Raw genomic sequence first — 26178 nt, forward strand, 5'->3', positions numbered from 1 at the left:
TGCTTTAGGCCCATGACTGCAGCTGGAGTCCGACCTGCTTTTGGCTCCTCTTGATTCAAAGCAGAATTAATTTGCAGGGGGATAAAGCGATAAGGCTTGTCCTCAATTTTATATGGAATTAATTTAGCAAGGCTGCAGCTTGGAGAACAGTGATGGTGTTAATATAGTTTGCTGGAACTCACAGGAAGATTTTCCTTTCATGTGAAAGGGGGGAGGCCTCCCCTTCTTTCTCTTTCTTGCTCCCTTTTGCCAGGATTTGCAGGTATTTCACCTGGCCTGACTTTTTGGCTTTTTTTTGGTGGAGTTGCTCTCTGTTTAAACCCATCTCCCTAAGGCCTTTGCGTTTTCCAGTCCGGTCAAGAAATGGGCAAAGCCAACCGCCCAAAGTGAAAAGTTTTGCCCCCACAAGGACTTTGGGCTGAAAACTTCCAAACAGCAGAGATCCAACCTGGGCTCCACTTACTTTTGATTTTATTTCCTTGCAAGCATGCTTGCTACAAGGCAGAAAACCATGTGCTGAGCAGAGGAATCGAGCAAAACCAAATTATCATCTATGTAGCTCAGGAAGCTGTTTCTTTAGCTGCCTTAATGATTAAAAATGCAACCAAAAATGGGGAGGTGGGAGGGGGCAGAAGAGACTCGTTATAAAAGAGCATCCGATTTAAAGCAGAGAAAAGTGGGGGGAGGGAACACTTGGCAGCACAGAAAATTCAGTTCAGACTCAGAAGGCAAGAGGTAGGGCCACCAGTGAAAAGGTCCTGCCTTGGACATCTGCTTCTTTGACCCTTTTTATTCTGTTTAGGCAATACTGCAGCATACCATGAGAAAACTGCCCACCCCTTTACTGGAAATGGCTGCCCTTGGTACCCGCAGAAGCATTGGCACAACCTTTAAGACAGAGAATGACACTGATGCAAAAAAGGCCCTGGAACTGAGGTTGCTGAAGGATGTCTTTACCTAAAGATTTAAAGCAGAATTCCCCTGGCTGCGGAAGGCAGGGGAAGCAACATTTGCTGCCCCAGATGCTGTGGGATTCTCTCCCTCCGAGGACATGGAGAACAGCTGGAAAATCCTCCATTCCTAGCGCTGCTCTAAACTTCTGCTCTCCAGGTGTCTGGACTAACCTTCCCATCCCAAGAGCCGTGCTGCTGACAAAAGTTAACTCCCCCCCCCCACCCCCAGACTTACCTATTTCCTCCACCCCAGCTTGGATGCTAGTTGGAAGCCAAGGCATAGGGAAAGTGCACAGGCCTTGAAACTGGGGGTTGGGCAGAGAGGACTTTCCAGAAGTGAGGCAAAGTGCTTTGGCTTGGACACAAACCCCTGGAGAATGAACGGCAGGCTTAAATCTGAGCTGGATAAGAATTCCTGGTTTCTGTCATGGTACCAGCCCTAAGACCATGTCTGCCAAACCCAGAAGAGCTCATCCCTTGCCTCCTTCCATGTACTAAAGCCAGGGGGGAAATCCAAGGCTGGGTGTCCCCTCCAGACTTTGTCTTCCTGAGATCCAAGAAAGCAACTTGGCTCCCGCCTTAGACCAAGCCAGTCCCTCTGAGGATGACTGGAAACCTTGCTGCTCTCCCAACCAGCGTAGCCTGCTTGCCCGGCAGGCTGGGCTTGCCCAGCAGGAAGGGGGCTGGGCTGAGAAAGTAGACAGGGAGACTTTCTCCAAATCAGGCCCAAAGAGGGACTGAGATTATCCCATCTGCAGCCCCCCAAGAACTCCGATGGTGTCCTGATCAGTCTGAGGAGAGTCTGGGGAAGCTGATCCCTTGCTAGCACTGCCCCCTCCCAGCAGGGCTTTTTGATGTCAAAACGTCCCTCTTCAGGGAAGGTGATGCCATCTCACTCATACGCGGGCTGAGGAGCTGCAAAGCCCTTGTCCAGGTTAAATTTATATCCCACCTTTTCCCCAAGAGCTCATGCTGACTTCCTTTGGGAATCTCCTTTCACTTGATCCCACAACAGTGATCCTGTAAGGGAGGGTGGGCTGAGAGAGAGACACTGGCCCACACTAACCCGGGGAGCTTCCACAGCTGAGGATGGCCTTCCACGTGGTCCTTCCTGGCCCTGACCCCACACCTTTATTCTGCAATCCACCACTTCCTTGAGGTCCTGGCAATGGGCTTTCCCCCTTCTCTGGAATCAGTCACAGCAAAGGGCTTTGGCACTGACCCCTCCTGACCATCAGACTCAGCTGCATGGCCTCACTTGGCTGCAATCGAGTTGTGCACTTTTAGAACAACTTTCCCCAAAGTTCCATTCACCTGCAGGGAAGAGGTTCAGAACTTGGACCATCACTGGAGATGGGGGAAGAATTAGAATCTTGTACAAAAATAGCCCCCACTCCCTGCCAAGTTAACAAGGTTGATGAAAGGAATCTGCTTTCAAAAGAGAAAGGATTTGTAAGAACTTCACCCAGCTGAAGTGTGGAGCCCTTCTAGGACAGATTTATTTGGTGGCCAAGGGATGGCAGGGATGTTCTGGTTTTCTTCCTACTGTCCTTTCTCTGGGGACAGCAGCCTACAGGCTCCCTGCACTTTGCCAAACCCCAAGGAGACACAGAAAGAGCAGGGGGCTTTGTCAGATTTCAGGCAGCCAGGAAGTCCTCAAGGAGTTTGTAACAGGAAACTGCACCAGCAGCAGCCTCTTTGACCAGCTCCAAGAACACTCAAAAACAGTCCCAAGAGAAACTTGAAAGGAATTCTCAAGTGGTCTGAAAATCAGGTAGAAAGCCAAAAGCCTTTTTCGTGGGAGAAGAAAAACTTTGGAGATGCTACAAGGCCCATCCCAGCACAGCATTATCCAGTCCAGTCGGGAAATCACATCTAGTGTTACATCACTTATACTGATGGTGTGATTTCAATGAGCCTTACATTTCTTTTAAGTGATCCCTCAAAAATGTGCTCTTTATACTCTTTTCAAACATTTCCAGCCCCTGTATTGTTCTGTCCTGTGTGTGAGGTAGGAACCTTGGAATTACAGCCAAGCCTATTATTAAATGGTGACTGCTAAACTGGTGCCTTACAGATCTCTGGGCTTATAATTTCCTCTAGGCCCTAGTCAGTGTGTGTGAGAGGGAGAGAGAGAGAAAGGGGAATAGATGCAAGGAGTTATAATCAAACACATTATGGAGGGCACCAATTTGGGAAGCTCCTTCCATTTCCCAGGTTGACTTTTTAATTATAAGTTTCTTGTGCCCATAAATTTGGAGAAACATCATGTGCCATGAAGTTGTGAATAAATAAATAAATTTAAACATGCAGAAATTCCTTTTGTTCCTGAAAACATCCCAGACCACTCCAACCCTCCTCCCGCCCCAAAACTGGTCTAGTCATTTCCACCAGCGCCGAGTCTTCCTTCTTTACAAGAAAACCTTTCCCCATCTCTGTTCCTGCCTCGAGCAAACACGCCCCAGCCGGGCCCCAATCTGCCCTTCAGGGAGATGCTCAGCTGCCTTTAAACAGCCTTGGCTAATCTTCCCACATCGGGTGCCTTGAGTTCCCCTCCAACACCCTCCTGGCATGGCTTATCCAGGCAGGTGAGGCGGCTGAACGTGTTTGAGTGGCAACTCCCATGCTGTTCTAAGCTCAGCCATCTCTTCCAACCCATTCTCCAAACAAGGCTGAAGGTCTCAACAGCTCGGCTCGGCCCGGCCCGGAGCAGGAAAAGGAATTGGGAATGCATTTAAAACGAAGATGAGAAAAAAGGCAGTCATGCGGCAGCTGACAGAGGAGGAAAGAAAGAAGCTAAGCTGGCTGGCTGGGGGATCCCTTGACAGACATGCTGCCTCCTCTTAGGCAGGAGGTGCTCAGGGGGATCCAGGGCCCGGGGCAGGGGCAGCGGCCATGCGAAGGCACAAGAGCCGTTCTGATTTCCCAGGGCCGGAAGGAAGGAAGCATCTTTTTTCCTGTAATCAGCAAACTCAGCAAGTTTTGTTCTCACTAAAAAGATAAGTTTCTGCTTGACTGAGGACTTTTTAAAAAAGAAATGTGCTGGGATGCTGAACTTCCTACCAAAACAGCAGGGCACTTGATAAAATTATAATGAAATCTAAGATAATATTTTAAAAAACAAGAGCATCAAAGATTACCCAGCAAGCGGCAGAGAGTATCAGCCCTCAGCCCAACAGAGTGGTCTGTGTGAAGTGGTATGTCTTGGGTGACTGAGAAGATCCCCCTGCAGTTGCCACGAGCGTTTTCCAAGGCAGGGTATCGACGGCACAGCTGCCATCCCATGGCGGCCCTGGGGTTGCCCCTAAAGCAGCCTGTTCCAAAGGGCAGGGGTTGTCCACACAAGGAGAGAGGTGTGTGTTACAATTGAGGGACTGACTCCATCGTGAAAGCTCTTAGGTACAATGTAAATTTATTGAAATAAATAACAAAGATGCTCTGAAGGGCTCCAGGCCAAACCTAATTAATTTACTGGCTGGGCTCACAGGCTGTGGGTTTCCATAATATGGCTTCTTTGTTTAGGCTGAGCATGAAGTCACAGTGAGAAAACATGGCTTAGCATGCTTTTTGCCCGATATGCCAAGCATTGGTCCAAGGAGGGCGGAATCCATCATGGGACACCTGCTTGCTATCCCACCCTTAGGCCTGGGTTCCCCAGGCAGGTATCTGGGGATGCTGTTATCCTTTCCATAGATTAAGGACTGAGCCAATTTTATGGCTTTCTGTGACTACCTCAATGCTGATACACCTCTCTATCACAACCTAGGCTCATGCAACATTCCACTTTAGAGGACTGGATGGTTTCTGGTTCAAACTATTGTGAGACCCAGCATCTTCGTGGCTGGGTGGGTCAAAAAGAGTCAAGACAGCAGCCATGATGGTGGTTGTGGTTACCAACTTGATTTTTGGGCCCCACTCAGGACCCCACTGCTGTGAGAATCAGGACATCAATTAAGCTGTAATATAGCTTATTGGGAATTATTTCCTTCAGCCTAACATGTAGGGGAGTGCAGCATTGTGCTAAATCAATTTGGTCGAAGTTCTTCAGAGTCCCAGACTTTACATTTCTAGCAGTTCAGGACTTGAAACCATTTCTGCTTCTCCTTGACGTGAGTGGTTATTTACTGTACTGGTGGCACTTTCCTTCCCTGCCGCAGCAGGACCTAAATCTCCCTTGCAAGGAGAGCTCTGTAAACATTATTTTCAGCAAATCATGCAACTAATGTTTTAACTTTTCAGCCGTACCTATGCTCTTAATCTGCTTTAATGGACTGCAGGGGTACTTTCCCTGTCCCAAGTCAAACGGCCACATTAGAATGGTTCATTAATGGGAAACAAGCTCAAAAGAATCCTTTTTTGGATTCTGATTTGCCCTGAGGGCAAGACTTTCTCCCAAGGGGCCACTTTCTCCGGTCCCCTCCCCACCCTGCACGAAGGCTGTCTTATCCCAGAGACGCAAGGAGACAGAGTGAAGCTGACAAGTTCTCTCAGCTCTTCTGTATCCTCAATGCAGTGTCTGCCATTTCCGCTTTGCTCAGATGTGGCATTCAGGAGGCAGAGGAGGGAAATGGTGGTGCTGCCGAGCCAGAGAGAAGCTTCCCCAGGAGGTGGTGGTGGCGGTGGGAGGGGGCCCTCTAGCCTTATGGGCCAGAGCCTTTGCAAGCTCGTGCACGCTGGCCCAATCCCAGGAAATACAAATCAAAGGCTGCACAGCTACCAAAAAGAAAAAGGAAAAAGGACCATCTACTTCAGAGGTACAGGACCCCGGAGTTAGAAGATCACCCTCCCAAACCTGAGATGCACATTGGACCTGGAATGATGTTCTCAATGAATCCAACCCTTGACAGACAGACAGACTGCCTGGCAGTTCAGATCAATGGGGTTAAGAGTCTTCCCTAAATGTAAGCACCATGAATTGCTAAATTTTGGCCCAAGCCACAAGGCTTCCCTATGGTCAGTGCCTACAACAGAAGTATTAATTAATGAGAAGTAGTTGTATTCTCAGATTGCTTTAATGTTGTTTTAATTTGTATGAGCTAGTCTTGGACTCTAGTAAAATGTTTGTTTGCTCAAGCCCTCCCAAACCAGGGTGTATCCCAGAGCACACAAGCTTATGGCAGATATAAATCAGAAATGAATGCTCACCGTAGTTTCATTTAGTTATGACAACATTAAACCTAGTCTAGATGAGATCCTGGGTCTACCCTCAGCATGTACTCCCAAACCAAAAGTGCCCCTAAGCCAGACTGGATTTTGGACCCTTGGCTAAAGCAATGTGGCATCCTTTCTTCTTTTCTTTGCAATGCAGAGAGATTCCAGTGCAAAGTAAGAACTGCCTCTTCTATCCTTAGCAAGGCTCCCTTCAGCAGAACAACACTTTTCCCTTTTAATCCCCCCCCCACCAACAGGAAAGAGGACGGGCAATTTTGCAGCCTCTGCTAAGTAGGCAAAGTTAGATCAGGATAAATAAGAGAACAAGCCATCTTGTGCCCTTGGGCTTAAACAGACAGGATATGGGTGATGTTAAGACAGGGTATAAGAAAGGGGTGGGGGGAAGTAAGCGGAGCTTGCATTTCTGTGTTTGCGGAATACTGTATGAGTTTGTTGAGAGGTGCTTTTTGTACAATTACCACACAACCTTTGAAAGAGAAATCTAGCCCTGATCTGGAGTGCTGGGTTGCCAAGGGATTTTGTTGGTCAATATCTAAGTGAGTCTCTTTTCAGCCGAAAGGCTGAGAAGACTTACTTGCTGAAATTTCCTGGAGTTGTGCTCTTTCTGAAATGCATTTCCAGATCTTTTCTTTCCCTGGCTTTCAGATGTTATGTCATATATATTTGTTGTTGTTTATTCGTTTAGTCGCTTCCGACCCTTCGTGACTTCATGGACCAGCCCACACCAGAGCTTCCTGTCGGTTGTCAACACCCCCAGCTCCCCCAGGGACGAATCCATCACCTCTAGAATATCATCCATCCACCTGGCCCTTGGTCGGCCCCTCTTCCTTTTGCCCTCCACTCTCCCTAGCATCAGCATCTTCTCCAGGGTGTCCTGTCTTCTCATTATGTGGCCAAAGTATTTCAGTTTTGCCTTTAATATCGTTCCCTCAAGTGAGCAGTCTGGCTTTATTTCCTGGAGGATGGACTGGTTTGATCTTCTTGCAGTCCAAGGCACTCTCAGAATTTTCCTCCAACACCAATGTCATATATATATGTGCTGTTAATTTAGGTGACAGGATTCTCCATATCCATATAACAGGGAAAGATGAACCTGGTATCTGTATTTTGTTTGTTCCATTATAATCCTTACATGGTTTTGCTTCCTTGTTTAACACCCCCTAAGACCAAGCTAGCAAGACACAACATACCTACACAAGCTACTTAACATCTGTGGCATTCCAACCCTGCCCCCCACCAATAATTAAGCTCACAAACAGCAAAGGTTGGTTAAGAACCCAACTGAAAACATAACCGCTCTGGGAAACAGATTTATGGCATAGGTGTCATTGAGTCTCATGTCCACTCATTCCCCAATTATTATTCCTTGATTTCTATCCCACCTTTTGTACAGGAGCTCAAGGTGGCATAGACTGTGCCCTAACCCTAACCCTCTTTCCATTTCTCCTTACAACAACCCTGCGAGACAGCTGGGCCAAGAGGGAGAGATTAGCCCAAAGTCCCCACGGAGCTTCCGTGGTTGAGTGGGGACTTGAGCCTGGGTCTTCCTGCTCCCAGCCCAGCACCTTCATCGCCACCCCACACTGATTCTGGGGCTGAGTGGGAGGGATTGACCCAAAGTCTCCCAAAGTAACCTCTCATGGTAAATACGTATCTCAGTGTAAATAAGCACTGGATAGGAAATGTGCACACTGTGGACTGGAGCGCAACCCCCCCTTTAATGTACTCACTTTACAACTGGCATGGCAGGGATTATAGAAGAGACCAACCCCAAATCCCACAAAGGCCATTTTCCTATTTCCAAAAACTTCGCTTTGTGAGTTTTGATCCAGATCAAGGCAGCATTTCTGTCCAGGAAAGCACCTTTGGCAGCAGGTTCCAGGTTTGTCTCAAGCCCTGCCTTCCCCAAGGTTGGGTAGGACCCAAAGGCCGCTTTCACACAAGTTGCTAAACCTATGATCTGGATTAGCAGATTATACCATTATGGCTCACTGGATTGGTTTGTGAATTGATGCATTGCACAAATGTACAAAATGAATTACAGTAATTTGAGCACCAGGCTAAGGATGTCCTATGAATATAACCCACTGGTTGCTACAAGCCTTACTATTCCTTCCCCGGGGCAACTTCTTGAACAAAGCTGGTTTGAAGAGCCTTAGGACACCTGTCAAATAAAAAAGTTAATTGCCTTGTGGTTTGTGTGAGCCAAAAAGTTACATGATTCCAGCAGACAGGATGACCTACAAAGGCAACCAGCCATTAGCCTCCATACACCAGACAGATGGGTTGTAAAACTGAGCCTTTTCCATTTTTTAAAGATGTTTTAACATAGGAATGCAGCAGACTATATAAAAGAAATAGTAAGACTGGCCAAGCAAAATAGATTTAAGCCTCTTTCAGACAGAAAGCTTTAAAAAAAATGGAGGGGCTTGTTTTAAACAAACACAGGAACTGCACACCAATTTTCTCTTCCCTCCCAATCTCTTTTTCCTTTTGTGACATGTGTTTTAGATAATAAGTTTGCAGGCAGGGACTGTCTTGTTTTTTTACTGATTGGTAAACAACTCAAGGAGGCTTTCTCAGGGGTCTAGTGGTTAAGGCAACAGGCTAGAAACCAGGAGACTGAGAGTTCTAGTCTTGCCTTAGGCATGAAAGCCAGCTGGGTGACCTCCTTCTCTCTCAACCCAACCCACCTCACAGGGTTGTTGTTGTGAGTAAAAGAGGAGGAGGAAGGCATATTAGGTATGTTCGCCGCCTTGAGTTATTTATAAAAATAATAAAGGGATAAAAATCAAACAAACAAACAAACAAACAAACAAACATACATATATATATATATATATATATATATATATATATATATATATGCTATAGTGACTTTTTAGTGAATAAATAATTTGTATGCAGAATCCCTAAAGTTCATGCAATGAATCCAGGAGAGGAAATTGGAAAAGTACATGGACAGTTTTAAGCCATGAATGTAGCCATGGTGAGTGACTTTTAGTTGTGGTGTTCAATTAATTATAGGATATAAACAACCTTGTTTCCTGGATTCCCTTGTGTTGTGGTGGACTTTCATTCACATTTGCTTCCACTTGGGTCCCCAACTCTGCATTTAATGGTGTTTTCTGCCACTGAATAAATTACTTCACACTTTTGTCTCCACAGCTAGGTTACACATTCTTCCAAGGAACCATTTACATCATTTTAGACTCCAATCAAATGCAACCATCTGACTGAATTGTGGGATTGGTCACTTCTCCTTCTGTACTTGCTCGAGGCTATATCCACCCCAAAAAATCAAAATGCTGGAGAAGAAAAGCAGGTGAAGAATGCTGAAGATCTACCAGGACTCCCAGAACTACACAGCTGAAACTTGGCAAAAAATAGCAATGTGAGGTGGCAGAGTTTCTTCTCTATTTTTAAAACACAATTTAAGGTGCAGACTAAATGCCCCTATTTTGTCTTTAGCCATGGTCTTCAATGTGGGCATCAATCAAGTCTCCATCCCCGTACCAAGACGAACAGGTGGGGGGCAGCGTCAGCTCTAAGGCCTACTTCATAATTTGGGTTGCCTTGTTTGCTTGTCTGATAACGCCAATGGGCCAAAGGGGATCGAAGTTTCCGCTCTGCTATTCCCTCAAACACTGGTAGCCAATTAAGTCTAATGGACACCAGCGACCAAACAAGTTTCAACATGCAGCCCTATTCCACTTGATCCTACAAGATCAAGTGCTTTGGGCTTTTGTAGTAAGGCTGCGTTCCTGCCTGTAAATGTTGTTCCCAGAGTGTCCCAAAAACCTTTGCAGATGAAAATTGTATCTAGTGACTATAAAGGGCATAGGGAGTTATGATCATCCAGATTTAATAAACATTTATCTGCAGAGATGAGAGGATTCCTTCTGCCAAGGAAGGGCCAATGCGCATTAAAAGTACCGTGGCAGACGAATTTATTTTAAAAGTTCTAGATGCATATTTTCCAGTAACAACAGATGATGAAAGAGAATTGAGAAGCACCAGCTTTCAAATTTGAATAATAAATACCATTAGGGTGTTCTTCTGGGGTTATAAATACTGATGAAACTCATTCTCAGATGGAAACAGTTGTCCAAAGAATTGAGAGCTGTCAAGGAATGCTAGGTTTGTGCTCTGAAATGTGATTTTCAAGCAAAGCAGGCAGGGAAAACAGATTCTCAGAGGGTCCACCTGAGAACCGACCACTTTTATGAGAATATTCCCTTGAGCAGTCAAAGACAGATGGAAGAAAGCTGACACAGAGTGCCTGTCCCAGTAATAACAGTCCCCTGAACGGCGGACAACCTACAGGGCTTGACTACTAGGCAAGGACAGACATGAAAGCGATTCAGGAACCTCTGTCTCAATGGAAGCCTTACTGGTGAGGGCGTGGGGCAAGGTGATGGTAAAGTGTCCTTCAGATCAAGCTCAACTCCTAGTGACTTCTTGGAGACATGTATCTCATTTTCTGGGAAGTATTACAGAAGTGCTTTGCCACTGCATTTTACCAGGATTTTTTTCTACTTCTCAGGCTGTACTTCGGTAGAGGGCATAAGGGATGGCCTTGAAGAACAGGAGGAAGAGCCACTACCAAGGTAACAGACAAGTGTGGCTTAAGTCCATTCTAGTTTGAGAAAATGGCTCAGACAGGTCCCTCCCTTGTTCACACAAGGAAATGATGAAGCACATTCAGACTTGCAAGATTTTGCTACTATAGCTGTTACAATAAAACTAGTCCTGACCCATGTGGTATTGGTTTCTTAGACTGGTCTACCTAGTAGGGTGAACACCTTCTGCCTGAGACTTCTAAGGAATAAAGAGCTTCAAGCCCCTTTCAATTGGACCTTGAGTTGGCCAATTTTGACCTCTTGAGAATGAATTATATCTATCTTTTAAAATTGGTTCCTCTCCCTGATTCCCCACCCAGCTGGGTACTAGGTGGGGGATCAGGGAGAGGAACCAATTTTAAAAGATTCATTCTCAAGAGGACCATGTTCTTACAACAGACTTTCCTGAGCAGGCTGTACCACCTTGTCACTAGTTGTTGACTGTTCTCAATCTAGGAATGTGAGAGTCTTCAGCACTGGAGGTGTCAATATCACCCTCCAGATATATCTGGAACTACAGGTGGGAATTCCTAGCCAGCAGAGCCAAAAGCTCAAAATTATGGGAACCACAGTCCCAAAACATCTGCATTCAACCCTTCAGACCAACACATTAATCATCCTGCAATGCAGATGCATATTGGTTAGAAAAGGCTTCTGTTCCTAGGATCATCTCAGTGGGGTCTCTGCTGCTTTCCCTGGAAAGGACATCACCTTGGAGGTCAGGAGTTGTTTCAGGCAGGCCCAGTGATCGTGATGCTTTAGGAGCCCGAGTGTAATTTCAGGTAGGTGCCTGTTTGCAAAGAGCTGTCTGTTTGCAAAATGGTGGGCATGACCAATCCGCACAAAAGCCCTGCACGATGCTCTACAGGTGTGTCCAACCCACAGCCTGCGTGCGGCCTGGAACAGCTAGTAATGCAGCCCCCCAATATGGTAAACTTGTAACGTTATTTTGCAGTTTTGTTCGTGACTCGATCATGTGGTGCTCGAGTGCGGACTGCATAGGTAGAAACAACGGAATGCTGTGTAGGGGAGGGGGCGGAGCAGTGCTAACACCGCTGCCACCGCCGGTGCACACGTCAGCTTGTGGCGACTCGGCGTTATATATAATATTCCAACCAACCTACAAGTGTTCTGTGACAACAGGCGTTTACTGTTATTATTATTAAGTAGACATGTAAGTTTTCTTATTTGATTATTTATTTATCTATCTATCAAATTTGTCAACGCCCATCTCCTCCCACTGGATTATTAAACTTTGCTTTATTTGCCTACCTAACAAGTTACGATGGGCTTGTTGTGTTATTTCTTAATATATATATATATATATATATATATATATATATATATATGTATTATTCCTAAATAAATTTATTCCAGCATGGCTTCAACGTCGTTTCAACAGAAAACAGGACCAAAAAAAGAAAAATCGCGGATGAGGCAAGAGTATTCAGCAGAAAATGGATAGATGAGTACTTTTTTGTTGAGACAAATAGTAAGGCACTATGCTTAATTTGTAGGGAAAATCTATCGGTTTTCAAAGAAAACCGAAAAGGCGTTATACGGAAAAGCATGCTGCCAAATTCGAAGCGTATCAAGGAATTTGTCCTAAAGACAGATTAGCGGAACCGAAAAATGTCTGTCATCTCAGCGGTATTTTTTTTTAAAAAGTCACAACTCAAAAGGACTCTATTATAAAAGCTGGTTATTTGGTAGCAAATCTGATTGCAAAAAAATCAAAACCATTTACCGATGGTGAGTTTATTAAGCAATGTATGGAAAGCGTGGCAGATATAATTTGTCCTGATAAAAAAAGCGATTTTTCTAAAATCAGTTTGTCTCACCAGACTATAGCCAGGCGAATTGAAGAAATAGGAAAATCTATTGAAAGAGGTTTGAAGAGTGAAGCTGCTAAATTTCAAATTTTATGCTTTGGCGTTGAATGAAAGTACTGATGCTACAGATACGGCTCAACTTGCCATTTTCATGAGAGGTATTGATAACGGATATAATGTCACTGAAGAAATGGCTTCTTTGGTGCCATTAAAAGACACAACTAAATCTCTTGATTTCTACGAAGCAGTAAAATGACATTAAATAGAGCTTCTCTAACCATTGTCAACATATCTGGTATATCTACTGATGGCACCCCAGCGATGGTGGGTAAAAGTGACGGACTTACAAAATTGATAGAAGACAATGCAAGTGCCACCGGCAACTCAAGTTTGATGAAGTATCACTGCATACTACATCAAGAAAATTTATGCATGAAAGCTTTAAAAATGGATAACGTCATGCAAATTGTCATCAAAGCAGCGAATTTCATAAGGGCCAAGCGACTGAATCACCACCAATTCCAGGGGTTCCTTAAAAGTATGGATGCTGATTATGGGGACATCATTTACTTTTCTGAAGTATGGTTGCTAAGTCAGGGTAAAATGTTGAAAAGGTTTTATGATTTGTGAAATGAAATCAAGTCGTTTATGGAATCAAGATCCTGCACATCTCCATTTAATGTACATACATATACATATACATTTGGTCCCTTCGAGTTAGTCTTGATTCCTGGTGACTGCCTGGACTAGTCCCTGCAGTTTTCTTGACAAATTTCAGAAGTGGTTTGCCCTTGCCTACTTTCTGGGGCTGAGAGAGTGACCAGCCCAAGGTCACCCAGCTGGCTTCCTGTCAAAGGTAGGACTAGAACTCACGGTCTCCTGGTTTCTAGCCGGGTGCCCTAACCACTGCACCAAATTGGCTCTCTGTATGATACTTACCTCTGGCACTATTGATGAAAAAATAACCAAATCCCACCTATTACCTCAATGGATAAGGTCCCCTCTTTTCAGCACTTTTATCAATCCATCAAAAGATAACACAGCAAAATACCTGAATCCACATATCTACCTTTGCATTTGACCTGATTCAAATGACATCCTTCTGTTAGTTGAATTAGCATGTTTACCTCGCTTTTCTCTCAAATCTCAAGGTGGCCTGCAGAGTTTTTATTCTACCACCACAGTCCTATTAGGCGATTTGACCTAAGAGATCCTCTAATGACTTCTGTCAGTGAATAAAGTCTTCAGCCATGGAATCTTCAGTTCAGCTCCAACATCAGAATCATTACAAAACTTGACTAACTACAGGCTAGGGTCACTTTCCAAGCATTCTCAATACTTGGTGGATAAAGCTGCTTGGCTTCAAACTGAATTGGACTCCAGTTATGCAGGTCCTATGGAGTTGACTAAAACATGGTCTTATGCTGTTATCTGGAAGAAGCTTGATCCTGTTAGTTCTGAGGAAGTGGACGGGGTCCTTGGTGCTGTGGTATAACCACCTGTCTTTTAGATCCACGCCCTTTCTGGTTGGTCAAGGCCTCCAGGAAAGGGGCACACAGATGGATCTGCGAGGTGGCAAATGTTTCTTTGAGAGAGGGGATGGTTCCACCAGTTTTGAAAGAGGCAGTGGTCCGCTCCCTTCTCAAGAAGCCATTGCTAGATCCAACAGATTTAGACAACTTCCATCCTACTTCCAACTTCTCCTTTTTAGGGAAGGTTGTTGAGAAAGTGGTCGGTTTGCTGCTCGAAAGGGTCTTGGAAGAAATGGATTATCTATACCCCTTTCAGTCTGAAATCGGACTGAGACATGGTACCAAGACAGCTTGATTGTGTTTGCTGATTATTCTGGCAGACTTGGGATGGGGGTAGTGCAACCATTCTGGACTTCCTTGATCTCTTGGCTGCCTTCGATACCAACAGTCATGGTATCCTTCTGGACTGGCTCGAGTTAGGAGGAGAGGCATCCTCTGCACAGTGACATCATGATGTATGTGAGGTCACTGTGGCTTCCAGCAGATGCCTGCAGTGATCCATGGGCAAGAGGAGCAAAGAGAAAAAGCAAACAGCATACAGACTGGTTCATTCACTGCACTAAGTCATGGTTTATTTAACCACACAACACTGAATACACCACAGTATCTAGGTTCACACATAGGCTAAGTGGCAAACAAGCAAACCTCAGCACAGTGCAGCACACAATAGGAACCAGGCATACTCTGGCTGAGCTGTGCTTCTGTGGTAAAAAAGCATACGCAGACATTAGAGGCACCACTCCTTCCCAAATTAACGAAGTTGAAGAAACTCCTCAACACACAGTAGAGATGTGTTTTGGCCTTCACTTGTAACTGCAGAATTTTACTTCGCTGCAGAGGGTGTGGCAGGCAAAGTGAGGGGGGGGTGGGGGCAGGGAAGCTTTTATGACGACCTTCCAGGTCAGAGCAAATCTCTCCAGGAATCCCAGCGCCTACGCTGGGTCTGTTCTTCCATTCTGCCTCCAGCCCTCTTTATGCTTCTCCAGTTCAACCAGGAGTACTCCCAACATTCTGTAGAAGTGGGTGCCAGGGTAAAGCTATGCTAGAAGGGGTCACAATAGCTGTGTATCAGAGGTGTGAATAGGTTTAAAAACCGCCTCCAAAGAGGATCAAAAATACAACAGGAAACAGACCATTTTCCACTGGGAACTGCTGGCTCCTCAAACCCAGATTTTCCAGGACTAAAGGCTCTTCCAATCTGCAGCTCTTTGTCCACTGGTCGACCTGCAGTTCTGGACTTGGCTGCTCTAGGAGGTGTCAGTTAGGGAACTGGTCTTTACTGAACAAGAAGGAATTCACACAAAACATTAAGCTATGCTAGTGTACTTCTTTTGTATGGGCTTAACTTGTTACGGCAAATTGTGGGTTTCCTTAAACCAAGGTTACATAAACACTAAAGCTCAGTGTGATGTAGGAACCAGGCCACTCAACCGAGTGGGAGAAGGAAGCAGTGGCCCTGTTTTATAAAAGAGGAGGCCTTTCAACCTCAACAGGTGAATCAGTACCACACGCAAGAGTGGAGAAATGATTTTTATTAGGCTACAGCTTGGCCTCTAACTGTATGGTGGGCAGTATGAAAACCGAGAGTACGGCTGCAAGTTTTTCACATCTCCTGCCTGTGAAATACCCAAACAGAATTATTATGTGCACGAGCTTATTGACTTGATGCACAGGGTAGTATTTTTTTAACATCAACATCTTGGATGCCTTTGCAGTTTTTTTCCCTTCAAAATAATTACAATCTGTCACGCAAATCTTTACCTGAAGATCACGGTGTTTCATGGCCTCTTCCATGTTAGCAAGAATGAAATCATGAATGCGAAATCCAGAAGAAACTGTTCTGAAACTGACATTTCTTTCCAAAATGTAGCATCAGCCATGGAATAGAAGAATCTAAGAATTACAAACCTTTGAATACTTTCTTCTAAAAATGCTTAAAAGAGGCTAAGAGGAAAGGGAGCCAGGAAAGAGCGTGCACACAACTGGTGATGACGGAACCACACGTGTGGCTGTGAAGCTGCTGTTATCGGCAAAAGGATCCTCAGGCACAGCTACCCTCCTTTTCCTTCCATTTTATGAGCCAGAAATCAGATGAGATGCTTGGAACACCCTATTTCCTACTCTCTTCCAGGAAATCTGGAATTCCTGTGAAATCTGTAGGTGCTACAGGCAGGAAAGGGTGGATGTTTTAGTGCATGGTCTCAGTTCCTGCTGTGTGTCTTGGATCTGTGTGGCGCTCCCAAAAGACACCTCTAAGCACTCTGCAGTGTCCAAGGTTCTATGGCAGCTCCAAAAACGCCCCCAACTGAACAAGGTTCACACCAGGCAGGTTATTACTAATACTGCAGGGGTAATGTTTGCCCTCCGCCTAATGACAACTTAAATATTTGTACTTTAATGACCTTTGGATATCAGGCAAAACCATTCCTGTCCTTTGTTGTTATTATGGTCCATCAAGTCAATGCTATTACTGCAGAAACAAGTCCCTGCATTTTTTTTTTGGCAACCTTTCCAGAAATGGCTTTGCCAGGACCTTTTTCTTCAGGCTGAGAGAGGAGGACTGGCCCAGAGTCACACGCCTTGTGCCTAAGGTAGGACTCGAACCCACGGTCTCCCAATTTCTAGCCTGATACCTTTAACTCCAAGACCATTCTCATTCTTAGTGGGTTTTAAAACTCTGTATATTGTGTTTATCATGGCATATTTCTGTGATGCATTTGTTCAAAAGCCTCCAGTCAGAGCTCACTGTGAAGAAGTGCTGCCCGGGGCAGTGACAGAGTCCCACGGCATCCCGTTATTCCCTAACCCTTCACCTTGGCTGCTGCAAAGGGACAGGCAATGGAGTCCGCTGAGATGGGAGAAGCTGGAAAGGGGAGGCCTTCTCACCCAACAGCTCCTGAGCTGGCATCATAAAGTTATCTATAGTGACCTCTATGCCTTCAGTTTGCGATGCAACACTCCAAGCCAGTGTTCTCCTGATTTTGAGAAACTTAATAGAAAGGCCTTTGATACAGGTGTGTGTTTGAGTAACTTTGCAGTTCGCAAGGCTGTTCTGCATTTGACAGAGACAGAGAGAAGTTCTAGAACCAAAATGAAAGATTCTTGTGAGGAAGCAGCATTAGCCACTTAGGACTATAAATGCAGGATGCAAATTGAACAAATAAATTAACCACTGAATAAATTTGGTGGGGAGACATCAGAGAGCCAGCAGGTCACTCCTGCCCTTCCCTGCTTTGCCTGTGTACTCCCATTACAGAGCTACAGGTAACGGGAAGCCAAGTTGCCCTGGGCTACAACCCAGCACAAGACTTCTCACACTCACACACACGCGTCAAAAGCAGCATGTCCAGATTATAGAGCAGGTAAAAATCTCATTCTAAATGCATGGAAAACAGTGGCAGCTACATAGTCCTTCCACTTTACCAGAGGTGTACACCATAACCCAGGAGCATTAAAGCTTTATTTCACCAAAGCACACGCACAATCATTGTCTGTAGCTCAACTGAGACTTTACAGTTCTTTGCCCCAGTGAGAAGAGTTCAGCCCAAATTTCTAAGGGCTATATTCCAAATTGCCCATGCTTTCTTAATATAATATTTAAAAAATCAGAAAGAGTCTAATTTTCATGAAAAGCTTATGCCTTTTAGTAAAATTTGTTAGTTGGAAAAAGGCTCCTTCTGATTTTTTTTTGCCACAATAAACTTAGCACGTCTCTTCTCCTACAATGTCTCTAATGTAATATTGGGGAGGGAGGATTGACCAAAGTTGAAAAGGTGCATGGATTTGCATTATTGCATATTGGTGGAAATAGCTATTCTTTTCAGACAGCCTGGCTCTCCTCTTTGTAGACAATTATGAATCAATATGGAACAGGATGATTCTGCCAGAACCACAATACTGTGGTTTTCTAGGAAGAACCCCCTTTTTAATAACAGGCTATGACCAAGCTCTCGTTGCACTTAAGTAATATGCCTAAGATCTGGAAGCCCAGTGGATCAATGTGCCCGCCCCAGGAATGTTTTTCTGAGTAGCCAGGCCCTTCCTTTAGGCCAGCAAGATATCTGCTACATATAATTGTCCCTAAACTCCGAAGAGTGCCAATGTCCCCAGTATGGCAGTTGCGTCAGTTCTTGAAGGCAGATAAAATACCCACCCCACCCAGAGCTAAAACTGCATTTTTCATCAGGATGGAAAGGTCCATCTTATTACTTCTTACTTAACGAAGTACCCAGGTAATTCTGATTTATTCTATGGACAGCTATTATCATCAGACCAGTATGATTCAGTTCTATGAACATGGCCACATTTTGTAATACTATTTGTAAAACCAGGCACACTTTGATTGCCTCAATGATCTAGTCGTAAATTATACTGTTTTATTCTGTTTTATTCCCTCTTGTTGAATTCTCATCAGTGACCATAATAAAGTACTGAACTGAACTGAGCAACTCAGAGGCCAGGCCAGTTGTCTGCATAGCAGAAGTTAAAGGAATTGGCTGTGAGCTGGCAAAAAGAGGGCAGAGGATTTTCAGGCTACCTAGTCTTGATTTACTACACTCAGATCCCAAGAACTTTACAAATTTTCCTTTGATTCTCACAATCCACAAAGGAGGTTAGATGGGACCCAAAGCAACTAGTGAGTTTATGGCTACAGGTTCAAACTGAGCCACTGCACTGATCCTACCCTGGGAGGATAACAAGAGTGGCCTACTTTGGGGGTTTGTTTAAGCATTATTCATCCACAAAAATCCCAAATTTCAGTCACAGTCCTAAACAACTAAAAAAGGGCTGTTGTAAGGTCATCACATTTGAGTTCCAGCCCCTAAAATCAAAGCAAGGAAGAGGAAGATACCTCCAGCCACCCAACAAAATCTCAACGGAAGGGTCCTTCTGTGTTTGATGCAAATACAAACAAGTCAATAAATTGTGATTTCTGGGGAAGAATGGTGACTGAAGACAGCTCTGCGAAGAGCGGAGCTGACGACTGCAGCAGAATGAAGAGCCTGCGAGAAGACCAGCTCTTCAGTAATTCCTCTCCAAACAAGAAGAGGACTTGAGATCGCCCACAAGTACTCCAGACAGTTGCTCCTCTGCACAAGACAGCAGACTCCAGCAGGTTTAGAGATCTGGGAGAAAAGGAATAGCCATCCTGCTCAAACTGTGGTCGGCGCCTTTGAAAAGGCACCGAGTTCACATACTTCCTTTTCTAATCACTTTTGGAAATTGCTTGTTAACTGCTTTTCAGCTGTTAGGAACCTTTGGATTGACAAGTTTTACTGCACCAGGGGAGTTTCCTTCAATCCTTAGCGAAAGAAGTTTTAACTACAAGTTTAAGGACATTTCTTTTTAATAAACAGCAAAAGGGTGATTAAAACTTTGATTTTAGAAAGTTACAAACAGATTAAGGGTCCAGAGAAATCTGAAATAAGATCTTGGGATTAATTATAAAGAATCCTCCCTGTGGGAAAAAGCTTCTGTTTTGATTTAAAAAAAAAATATAAAATAAGATTTTAAAAATTGGACACTAGAGGGAACTAGAAGGAACAATAGATTATAGTTAAAGGAGAAGAACATTCAAACTCGACTTACAAATACAGAATGAAGCAAAGTATTTTAACATTGGACTTACTGAAGGATATTTTTGAACAATGGACGGAGAAGTTGATTCTAAGAGTGTCTGCCTCTATAGGCAGACTCTGTAAAAGATGTTGTGAAAGAGGAACAAGTTTTACCTGACAAGACTGAGACTGATTTGAAAGTGGATTTAAAAATGACAGGCTACAAGAATGACATGGAAAAAGATGCTACACTGGACATACAAAAGAAACCGGCTGATGTTTTAAAATTTAATATACAAATAACAAATGCAGAGTGTGACCTGGATAACTTTCCTATATTGGATTTACAAAAGAGGCTTGTTAAAGCTTTGAATAATTTTGTGAGAAGGGACAAAGAAAAAATGAAAAGAAATCAAGTTCTAGGACATTATTTGAAAAGGACTAAAGATCAAGATTGTTAGAAGAAAAAGGAAGGAATATAATGTCAGTTTATTTGACCAAGGTTAAAATTGGTATGTTGTTATCTCTGGTAACCCTTAATGGACTTTTGCTGACCTCAGGATTGAAATGACGAGCTTTTATGGATTTGTTTATAGATGGGATACAGGAAAAAGAGATCATTAGTTGTATTTTAAGAGAAGGTGACAAGGTACTAAAATTGTTTATATTTGTGAAGGAGGAGGAAGTAACTTCTTTATATATTTCTTTTCTTTTTCTTTACTATATTCTTATAGTAAGAGGGAGTACACTTCTCTCTCTAAGGAGTGCATATGATGCTTCATGCATTTGTACTCAAACATTTACACAATTTACATCAGCAGCCTAGGAAGAACTCCTAGCCAATGTTCTCTTTGGAAACTATATAACTTTTTAAATAATCAAGGTTGGCTCAATGGGGCAGATCAGTTCCTTTCACATGAGTTTTGTGTAGGAGATCTTCCCCCACTGAGTGTTCAGTAGACTTCCCTGACTTGGTGCCCTCCACATTTGCTGGGGCTGCAGTTCTATCTTCTGACCATTGAGGCTTGGGCTGCTAGGAGCTACAGTCCCAAAGCAACGAGAGACTCCGGCTAGGGAAACTAGTGTATTAAGCAGTTATTACTATCCATCACGTACAATGGGAATTGCAACTTCTACTCAATGCTAACTTATTCTGATACTCCTTGGAATTAAATCTGTTCCACCTTACTGGCAATGGTGCTGGAGAGATCCTTAAAACTGAATCTAACCTTCTCCCAAGAAGACATTCTTCCAACAGAATTCAACACTGAAACGGGAGAGAAAACCCCAAAGAATCCCCTGCTCTATGAAACAGATGTGGCTTTGATTTCTACCAGTTACAACGGTGTAAGTCACTGCGGGCAGCAGCAGATTGTTGTTGGACACTTAGTAGGTACTGCTCAACTTGAACTTATGCATTTATTTGATTTTACCTCTGAAAATGCTTTCAATTGAATATGTTGTGTTTGCAAGGCAAGATGGCTGAAATTGGGACTTATTCCCTAATCATTCAGAAGAGGCAAGGGGCAAGCAATGCAGCACTAGCAAATTAATGACTTATGTTGTCTTTGTCCATTAATTAACACAACATACACACACACACCAAGAGTTTCTTAAAGGAGGACCCACAGTTTTGCCATTCTATGGAAGGCTGCTACAGATAAAAGCAATTTTCCTTTGGCAGAACATCCCACTGACAAAACAAGACACTATGTTGTTGAAAGGACAGCAAAAATTCCACCACTCAGTCTTGATTTTTAAAAAATGGCAAGTCATTTGATAGTTGGCTGACAAAAACACGCAGACCCCTGAGTTAAAATTACCTTTAAATAGCACATTTCCTTCCCCTGAACCAAGAGCATCACCCAAAATCAGATCGTTGTCTGGAAATAACAGGTATGTTCCCATGACAGCAAACCTCAGACTGAATTATTCTGAATTATCTCATGCTAGAGCAGTAACCACAACAACACATGCAGAGGCCCTGGCCCTTCAGCAAGGGCGGCCTTACCTGGAATCCGGGTATTTGGTCAAGGTCGCGAGGCTGCTGGTGTACATGTGACCACCTACATCAATATGCACCGGGGCGTTGGATTTGGTGAGCTGGGCAGGGAGAGGAATTCCTTGAGCAGCAATGGGAGAAACTGGGGACCGTGTCAGAGAGAGACGGGACATCGCTCTGCCTTCCTCCTAAAAAGAAACCCCAGACAGAAAAGAACAATTTCCTCTTAAATGCAGTTGTGCGCTACCTTGATTCCAGTGTGATCACAGATCTAATAAGATCTCTTTTGCATCTGCCTGATCACATATTCAGCTAACAAATTATTGCCACCTCCATAATTAAGTGTATTTGCATCATAGTCTTCGAAGGACCAGCGGCAAAGAAAAAGATGCTTATTAGCAATAAGAAATCAAGGGGAAAAAAATCTTTTTCAAGGTGTCAGCCTCAAGGGGCATAAAACAAACTGCAAAATTCTAATTAAAGGTCGCAGGCTTATGTGTTAGATGTGAAATATCCCCTGACAAACGAATAACCAATTTGTGAATTGGGATTCAGGGGTTTTTGCAAGTTTGTCTCGGTAACAAGACACCTCTAAATTAGTGACTTCCTCAGTACCTAAGGCGTTTCATTTAGACATGTAGTAAAATTCACATCAAACTTAGAACTATTTTTGTGGCTTTTTAAATAACTAACCACACAAGAAAACAGATATCTATTTGTTATCTTCAGGACAAGGTATCCAGAAGAAGAGAGAATGGAAGGACAGGCAAAACTAAAGGTTTAAACAATTACCACTGCCCTGCAATGTCTTTTCTATGCATAATTTCCAATTATCCTGTAGCCTCCCTTTGAAACACACATATACCAATCCCCTTATATTTAATACCTAAAGCCCCCCACCCCCATTTGAAACTCAGGTACATCTTTAAATGAAATGTATGCATTAAGGTTTTTATTCAAGTGCTATGGAATTTTTGTCTATGCAGAAACTAAGGCACTTTGTCAACGATAACTTTTTAATGTTTGACAGTCTTCCCATTGTTTTCACTGGCATAGATAATCATGTAGGGCATACAGGTAGCCAGCAGAAAATCTTTCAAAAGGCAGAGCAGACCCGCCACTTCTATCCTTTCCCTTGTGTATTAAAGCAAAATATGCCAACGATTATAGCGATGAAATTTCTGAGCATAATTTAATGTTCTGATATTGCATGACTATATTCTGCCAAGATTTGAGGAGGTACTTCCTCTGTGGTATTTCACAGCACATTTCCTTTTCTTAGCGATTAAACTGGTCTCCTTTCTCAGAATCTTCACATTTTCCTTTGAAACAGCATCCCAGGGGTTCACCTGGGCAATGCCATTCCCACCATGAAGCAGATGACGACTCATTAGGAAGCACTTTCTCTGATATGGAAAGAACCATTTTTGGACTTTTTGAACAAATATAACCATGTGGTGAGCAAAGACTCCTTTATGCTGTCTTTGGCATCACCTCATGCTAGATCCCCATCTTTCCCTTTTAGCATGAAGACTCAACCTGTGCAGGACCCAAAACTGTGAGTAAAAGCCTCAGCTAATTAACAGGAAACTGTTGATAATAATTTGATCACCATACTGGCTTCAAAGAGAAGGGCTACGTTTTCTAGGGGGCTGGGTGGATCTTGCGTTTCTCCAGTGGCTCTTGCTGAGGGAATATTTCACGTGGTAACTCGAACAATATGGTCTTTATAAATACAAGTTTTACATGTTACGCCTACCCATAACCCATTGTCTGCTGGGGTCGAATTCCATTTGCAAATGTACCACATCTGCAAGGACTGACATCTAGTCTTTTCCTAACACCCACATCCTTGTGTTCATACTATTTTCTGTGGATTAAATCCAGCTAAAAGCTTAGCTGGACTGGCTCAAGAAAAGATATTTCTTGCTTAAAATGTCCAGTCAGTTGAAGCTGTTTCTTTAATGAAAGCTTTCCCCTTCCTAGTGTTTTTGGAATGAAATTTTAGAACAAAGATGCCTCTTGCAATAATTTTTAGTATATTTATCTTGAAATGTGTCTGCTGCCTCCCCCCCCCCAGCTCAAGAGCAAGGGTTCAACCTACTGCTATGATTCTCTTTGATGAGTGGAGGAGCATCCTATGTAACATCTGTTTAGAAGACAAGTATTAGCTGTGCCAAAGAGGCTTCCTTGGAAACAAATTCCCAGATTATCAAATTTGTCACATGGTAAATAGCATTAGGTTTGCAAACATTACAGAAGCCTATTTACCTGAAAGTAAATCCATACTGTCCAATGGGGCTTACTTGGAAGCAATTTTGCACTGAGCTGCACCATTATTTTCTCTTTCAAGAAACAGCTAGAAAAGTGTTAATCCCTAGCAGGATTTCCTGAAACCTGTCTTGGAATTCTCTCACAGCAGGAGAAAAGTCAAGAAAAGGGGAGCCTATAAAATGTAGCAAACGCGATTCTAAAACTTAAGACCCAAATTTTGAAAAAACACCCTAAAAAGATAGATGTCGACACTGCAAAAGCACTCGTCACTTCTGTCACTGAAGATGGGTATTATACATTGAATTATAAACATGCAACTTATTATGTCATGCCCTTAAAATGGTGTATTACTCAAGCATTACGTATTACTATGTATTATTAGAAAAAGCATTCTAATTCTTAAAATAACAATTTAAGAAATCCAGTTAGGAAGACATTGACAATTGTGATGGGTAACAAGCACCAAGTTTCAAATAATACACGTGGACTATCTGCCCCTGAAGAAGAGACTATGTCAACCTGCTGAAGGCAGAGTGTATTGCCTCTCCCCACATCAGCCAGGCCAAAAATAATGTGCAGCTCTGGAGGGCACATCTCCTTAATGGAGCTATGTGTGGGGAGATTTCCAAGTGGATCATGCCTCAAATTAGTCGAGCTCATGTATGCGCCTGGCATGGCTCACTGGGATCTTTCAGACCCTCCCTCCCTGCTCCCCTATGCTAACTGCCAAAGCACTGCTTGTAAAACCCATTTGCCCGTGGAAAGTGAAATAAGCGCCATCCCACGCTCATTTACACACAAAATGATTTTGTGTCCCATTGAGCTCACAGTTGTTCTGCTCTCCAGGGGTGATTAAACTAGCTAGGCTGCTACAGCTTGAGATGAGTTCACCAAAATTGTTTCTCCATGTAGCTGCTTCTCTGGGACTCTGTTTTTTATCCATAAAAGGTAAACAGAAGGCAGTTGTGCGAGCTCCATTCTCCTCCATGCCTGTGGCAATCACCCTGGGGGGAAAAAAGTGGGGAGGAAAGGCTGCAGAAATTTCCAGGGTGTTGTCTGCCTCTGCCTGCTGCCCCCCCACCCCAAGCCCACATGGCTATTCTTCAATAAGTACACTGTCAGACTGAAATCCTACTTTTAAAAAAAAGACTTCAAAAGTGCAAAGGAAGTTGGGTTGGATGCAATTTTCTCCCATCTGCTCACAGCTGGGGGACACAGGAGCCATTATGGGGAGTGGGAGCTGGTTGAGGGAGAGAGAGAGAGCGCAAGGATAAAGGTGGCAGACAAGGAAGCAGCAGCCACGCAGGGAAGGGAATCAAATCAATAACTAAAAGCAGTGGCTGGAACACAAAGCCATGCCAAAGGAGGAACAAAGTTTAAATCAAGGCATTCGAGTCTTAAAAGCTCACAGATGGGAAGCAAGACTAATTAAGGATATAAAAACGCTTTTGTTTCCAAAGTTTATTGTTGCCTGGATTAACAACAACAACAATTGAAACTAATGCTGTTATTCACTCGTGCAGTTTAATTCCTTCGTGCCCATTTAAAACACGAAATGAAACTGCGCAAACATGCGCAACCCGCATTTCCAGCCACCCTTAGACTCCCGCCCCCCCCCCCCCACGTGCCCAACCGCGCGGGCCAACCTGGGCACGATCCCGCGGGGAAGTGCGCGGCTCGGCTCCCCCTCCTTCCACAGGCCCGGCCCGGCCCGGCCCTCCGACCTCGCCCCCCACCCGGAGCATCGGGAGCCGGACTTCCCCCGCTTCCCGGCCCGGGTGTCAAGCCTGGCCCCAACCGGGCCGGGGGGCAAGAGCCCGGAGTTCGGAGGGGGGCGACGGCTGGCTGGTCCTCGCCGCGAGAGCGCTCCCAGTCCGGTCGCGGCTGCGGCCGAGGAGGGCGCCGGGCTCCCAGGCAGCGCCTCCCCTGCGCTTTTGTCTCCGCTGGCGCCGCTCTCCCCACGGAGCGGTTCCCTTCGGAAACTTTCTCGACGCGCCGAACTTCCCGCCTCAGCCCTGTCAACCAAGTGCCGGCCATCGCGGCCCCCAAACCGGCACGGGGGTGGCCTTCGTCGCGCGGCCCCGCCGCCGTCCAGCCAGGAACAAGCGCGGCGCCCCAGGCGGGAGGCGGCGGGGGAGCGCCCCAAAGTTCGGGGCTTGGCTCTCGGGAAGCCCCGGGCGGCCCCGCAGCAGCCAGTCGACCAGGCCGGCCGAGCCCCCCCACAAAGAAAAGC

At 44.4% G+C, this 26178-nt stretch overlaps 1 protein-coding gene across 5 annotated transcripts in view; it reads right to left on the bottom strand.

Moving 5' to 3' along the window:
• KCTD15 (potassium channel tetramerization domain containing 15) overlaps positions 1-26178 on the bottom strand; it is a 60749-nt gene that overhangs the window by 33156 nt on the left and 1415 nt on the right. For 3 of the 5 annotated variants that reach the window (XM_063313239.1, XM_063313240.1, XM_063313237.1), the window contains exon 2: positions 21681-21859. In XM_063313239.1, coding sequence (XP_063169309.1) covers positions 21681-21844 — 164 coding nt within the window. In that variant the 5' untranslated portion in view covers positions 21845-21859. Of the gene's footprint in view, positions 1-21680; positions 21860-23942; positions 24196-24773; positions 24998-26178 lie in introns of those variants that run through there. The other 2 variants (XM_063313238.1, XM_063313236.1) reach the window with 2 other exon arrangements.

Source organism: Candoia aspera, chromosome 11 (genome assembly GCF_035149785.1).
Source record: "Candoia aspera isolate rCanAsp1 chromosome 11, rCanAsp1.hap2, whole genome shotgun sequence".
Taxonomy (NCBI): domain Eukaryota; kingdom Metazoa; phylum Chordata; class Lepidosauria; order Squamata; family Boidae; genus Candoia; species Candoia aspera.